The sequence below is a fragment of the Hipposideros armiger genome, unplaced genomic scaffold (genome assembly GCF_001890085.2).
Source record: "Hipposideros armiger isolate ML-2016 unplaced genomic scaffold, ASM189008v1 scaffold_290, whole genome shotgun sequence".
Lineage (NCBI taxonomy): Eukaryota > Metazoa > Chordata > Mammalia > Chiroptera > Hipposideridae > Hipposideros > Hipposideros armiger.
Window position 1 is genome coordinate 1,461,706 of NW_017731640.1, and position 4,950 is coordinate 1,466,655.

At 56.5% G+C, this 4,950-nt stretch overlaps 1 protein-coding gene across 3 annotated transcripts in view; it reads right to left on the reverse strand.

Annotated features, from left to right (window-relative positions):
• CRB2 (crumbs cell polarity complex component 2) overlaps positions 1–4,075 on the reverse strand; it is a 24,038-nt gene extending 19,963 nt beyond the window's left edge. The window contains exons 1-2 of one of the 3 annotated variants that reach the window (XM_019658805.1): positions 3,998–4,046; positions 3,587–3,708 (exon numbers count right to left, since the gene is read on the reverse strand). In XM_019658805.1, the coding sequence (XP_019514350.1) occupies positions 3,587–3,686 (100 nt within the window). In that variant the 5' untranslated portion in view covers positions 3,687–3,708; positions 3,998–4,046. Of the gene's footprint in view, positions 1–3,586; positions 3,763–3,997 lie in introns of those variants that run through there. The other 2 variants (XM_019658807.1, XM_019658806.1) reach the window with 2 other exon arrangements.
• Positions 4,076–4,950: the final 875 nt, after the last annotated feature.

Below are 4,950 nucleotides of genomic sequence, written 5' to 3' on the forward strand. Positions count from 1 at the left end.
AGGGAAGTTTCTCCATGGGAAGGACAGGGTTACAATGACAGCAACCATTCCCTGAGTGCGTACTATGTGCTCCAGGCTGGGCCATACATCTTGCATCCATGATTACATTATTATATTGATTCAAACTGACAGGGGTGTGTGCTGTTAAGAAAACTCCTGTTTTTCTAGCTGAGAATGGTCATAGACTTGCCCAGGATCACCCCTCAAAAAACTAAGAATCAGATCGTCTCTGGACATCTGAGAGGTCCACAAGTCCCTGCTCATGTGAAATTCCCACTTGGCAAACTCTAAATTGCCACCCATGTACCGTCATGTTAGTGCATTCCAGCCCAGCCTCACCCAGGCACTGGAAAGCGTCTCTCTCCCAAGGCTTGCACAAGAGTCAGAAGCTTCCAGGATCAGCCTGGGCAGAGGCAGTCTTCCCTGTCTGCCCAGAACCCAGCTGTTTGCCATCCCGCTGGGCTTCAGGCCTCAGTGCGTAGTAGCTCCTACTTTCTGGGCACTTCGAACGGGCCTAGTGATAACTGCCAACAACCAATAGGACGTGTTTACTGAGGGTGCATTTTGGGAAGCTTCTTGTCTTGACAAGGCAAGAGAGAGACTATTTCTAAGAAGCAACCCAAGATCTCCTATGGCATAAAGGAAAAATACTGTTCATCTAATAGCAGTAGACCCTAAGGCTAGGGCTGAGTAACCTGTCCTGAGTCCAAGACCCTAAGGCTAGGGCTGAGTAAGTTGTCCGGAGTCCAGGACAACACGATGGAGGTTATAAACACTGCCTCAGAGCCACCAGGAAGGGCTCCACTATTCTCACAAGACAGGAAAGTCTGGAATACTCTTACCAATGTTTACCCCTTGAGGTTAAAAGGCCTAATTTTGATAACAGTAATCACAACAGTAGCTGTCACGGATTCACAGCCTACCTTTTGCCTGGCACTGGCACTCCCAGGGTTCCCAAACCGTAGTCTCAGAGCCCTTGGGCCAGAGAGGCACTTCCTGAGGTGAGGTTAAGGGAGCATGTGGGGCTCTACCCTGGTACCCCAATAGGCGACTTTAAAACTATGTCATTAATGTTTAACTATTAGTGGGCTTCCAGCGTCTGTCTAAAATTTCCTTTGAAACTGGGGATTCCATGCCAAAGCTAAGTTGGGGAACCACTGCATTTTCTCATCACGTTCTTGTGACAGCGCTGGCAGTTAGCTGGTTTGTCCCCTTTAGACAGAGGCACAGAGAAGAGATGGGACTTTATGTAGGCTAGTACCGTAGTCTGCTGTGACATCCTGGCCCTGACACCTGTTAGCTCTGAGCAAGTTACTGACCCTCTCTTGGCCTCGTTTCCTTTCTCTGTAAACTGGGTGTATCAGAGCTGACTTCGTAGGGCTGTTGTGAGAATGAAATTCGATCATGTTAGTCCAGTAGTATAGCACCTGCCATGTAGTGGCTGGTGGTATTTTTTATTCATTCATCAACAAATCTTTACTTGGGCAAACACTGACTATCCAACAAATCCTGACATTGGGCCATGTGTGTGTGGCTCTCTGCTCCCTGCCTCTGTCCTGCAGGCCCCCACCCAGCTCTGGTTGGAGGAGGGGCCAGACTTGGGGACTGGCCTGCTGCCTTTGTCAGCCAGGCTCTCTGGTATTCTGGGAGCAGGGAGGGATATGAGAGCCCAGCGTCCCCCATTGTACTCCAAGATGCTTGGTCCTCTCCTAGCAACCAGCGGGGCCTTTGTGGCAGAGTGGGCTTAGAATGGAGGGGCCGGGCAGGGGTGGGTAGCAGAGCCAGGGGCCCAGGGCCTCCAGAACCCCCATCCCTTCTGGGATGGAAATTGCTTTTCAGGTGACACAATCCCCAGGCCCTCTCTTCCTGGTACTCAGGCCTGGGGTACTGGCATCCAGAAATGCTCATGCCTGCAGTGTTCCCACCCCAGCTTTCGGGGATGCCCAGGGAGGGGAGTTCCCTGTACAGATATTGCAGGGGAAAGGCTGCCCCCGGGAACCCCAGCAGGGCTGTATGTACATCGGAGTCCGTTCCCTTCTACAACACAGATCTTTGCGTTCATTTTGCCTCAAGGTTCATATAAATGTGCATGAGTGTCATTGGCGGGTATAGGCACATGTAGGGGGAAATGCGTGTGTAAGTGCACACGTGGTGGGTCTACATGTGCCTGTGGACACCTGTTCATGTGGTGGTGTGTGCCTGTGTGCAATCAATCCAGCCAGTGTGCACTGTGTGTATGTATGCACAGGTGTGATGTGTGTGTGTGCGCATGTGTGTGTTTGTGTAGGGGCAGGCGTGTACTGTGTTTGCACATGCATGTGTGTGTGTGTGCGCGCGCGTGTGCACGCACTGCAGAGGAAGGGACAGACACCAGATCCATAGACCAGGATTTTATGCCCCTCGGTACAGAGAGCACAGAGCAGGCACCCAGCTCCTCTCACGAGCCCCAGATTTGCCTGGGGGGCCCAGCTCATAAGCCCCCATCTCTCCCTGAGCTTCAGTTTCCTCCATAGTAAACTGAGGTCCTCATCCTCCCCAAGGGCTCTGCAGAGAGGAGGAGATGAAGGCTTTGTGAACTGGGGCCCATGAAAGGCAGGAGGAAGACCCCAGGTAGGGGCCTGGGAGGGCTTGATCCCACACCTTGGGAGTCTGAGGAGGTGGGGGCTCCCCTAGCCTCAGTGGAGCCCAGGCCACCGCCTGCTTGCCTCCTTTCTCCAGCAGTGGTGGTGGTGGCGGGGGGACTTCCCAGGCCTGGCCTGGTAGCTATAGTGACCAAAACAAAGCGTCCCCCAGAACCCGCAGGAAGGAGTCCAGGCCCGAGCACACGTGAATCCACTTGGACAAAAGCAAAAACTGCTTGGCGAATGGGGTCTGGCTTCGGGAATCCCTTTCAGCTTGGTCTGAGAACGCTAGAGAGGGGGCAGCAGTTGACACGGTAGTCCCAAGGGCCCAGCCACCCCCTGAGGATCCCAGAGCACCTGCAGCCCCCCAGTGCAGGCAGGGTTACGGCACAAATGGGGGGGGTGTGCAAGCAGACACCTGCTCTCCGGGGTCTCCTTCCCTTCTCCAACCCAATCCACTAGGCTGGGGTCTGCTGCCCCCACCCCATGCCCCCATGACACAGCTCAGCCCACTTGATAACTTACATCCCACAACTCGCGCCGGGACACAGCCTACCACACCCAGGAAGCCTCAGACACAACTCAGACTCACCCAGTACAGCTCATCCTACCTCGCAACTTGAACACACCCCACCTGTACCCCACAACTCAGCACACGACTCACAACAGACTCCCCAAACTCAGGCCTCAAAACTCAGAACTCCCCAGCCCAACACCCTCCCGAGACTCTCAGCGCACCCCATTACCCAGATCACAGCTGGCCCTAAGCCCCCTCACAAAGCCCCCGACACGCCTCAGCCCCCAAGTCCCAGGGCACACTCCTCTCCACTGCAGTGTACCCCTCTGCACCCCACAACTCAGCCCACAGTCGGGCCAGCACCCACAGGGACAGCTCCAGGGCCTGGGGTGTCTGTTTTGGGAGACAGACCGTGCCCCAACCCCCCAAGTCTTGTTCCCCAACTCACCGGCCAGGAGTGCAAGGGCAGGGGCCCAGAGCAGCAGCAGCAGCAGCAGGAACGGAGCTGGGAGCCTGGGTTCCCCGGCCCCAGGCCTGGCCAGCGCCATGGCAGCACGCTGTGCTCGGAGGCTATGGGAACAGGCGGCCTGGCTGGCTCCGCACCCCCCTCTCCCTCCAACCAGCACTAATGCCGTGGACAGAGGCCCAGCCCCTCCCTCCCTCGTCCCCCGCCTCCTCCCCACCCGGCCCTCCTAGGCTGCTCCACCTCCAGGAGGATTCTAGAGGAGGGGTCTGACCCACCCCGTCTCCCCAAGGCCCAGGGCTCCAGACAGGCGTCAGGGGCCCCTGTGGGCGTGACCTTGTCTCAGTGCACACCACTGTCTCCCCCCAGACCCCTACACACACCCCCTTCTCCCACCTCTCAGGTTGTGCTGCCTCAGCCTCCTCCGAGAAGTGTCTGTTCTGTGGGGCTGTTCTTCTCACCAGAAGATGCCGGCTACTCCCGAGCCCTCAGTTATCTCTCCCTGGTGGACCGCCCCCCATCTCCTCCCCGCCTGGGCCTGCCTCCCTAGCCCAGGCCAGAGCGCCCAGTCTCAGGCCTCCCAGACCTCTGTCTGCTCAGAAGCCCCAGCTCCGCCCACTCAGCTTGTTCCTTCGCAGTGCTCCCCCCTGAGCAAGGGACCCCCTTACCCTGCAGCCTCCCTCTCTCTCGCCTCACATTCAGTCAACCACCACTCATGGCGACTCTTTCTTCTCAATGTCCCGTGGTCCCACACAGCCCCTCTCACCATGGCCCTCAGGAAAAGGCCCCCGTCTCTCCTTCCACCCTCACCAACCAAACTGCACCTTTTCCATGTCTCTCCTTTGGCCTAGATCTTCACCTCTGCTGTTGGCGACTCCAGAAACCTCACTGTAATCCAAGGCAGCCCGTTCTACTGAATGTCAGCTCTCACTAAGCAAGCTGTGCTGCTCCCCTGCTGGGAAGTCTTTCCCATTGTCTAACCTTACAGTCTCCTGCTGCATTGATATTTGCTTGCTCCAGGATGGAGAGGGCAACGTTGTTTGGGTAGAGGAGGAGTTCTTCAGGGGACCTAGACCCAGGAACCGTGGTTATCTCAAAGGCACTGCAACATCAAAAAAACCAGCCCATTCTTCCACTGCCCTCAGCACCAGGAGGGAGAGTCCTCTTGCTGAAGGGCTTCCTGACCTTGGCCCAACTCAGCGATTACGGACTCAAGACACCCAGGCCCTGTGCTGGGCTCTGCAGTGTGTCCCTGATATCCGGACGGCACAGTCTGGAGAGACAGATCTGAGCAGCAATGGAGGGTGCTCCGTGCTGTGCTGGATGGATGGGCAATTGTCCATGGGAGT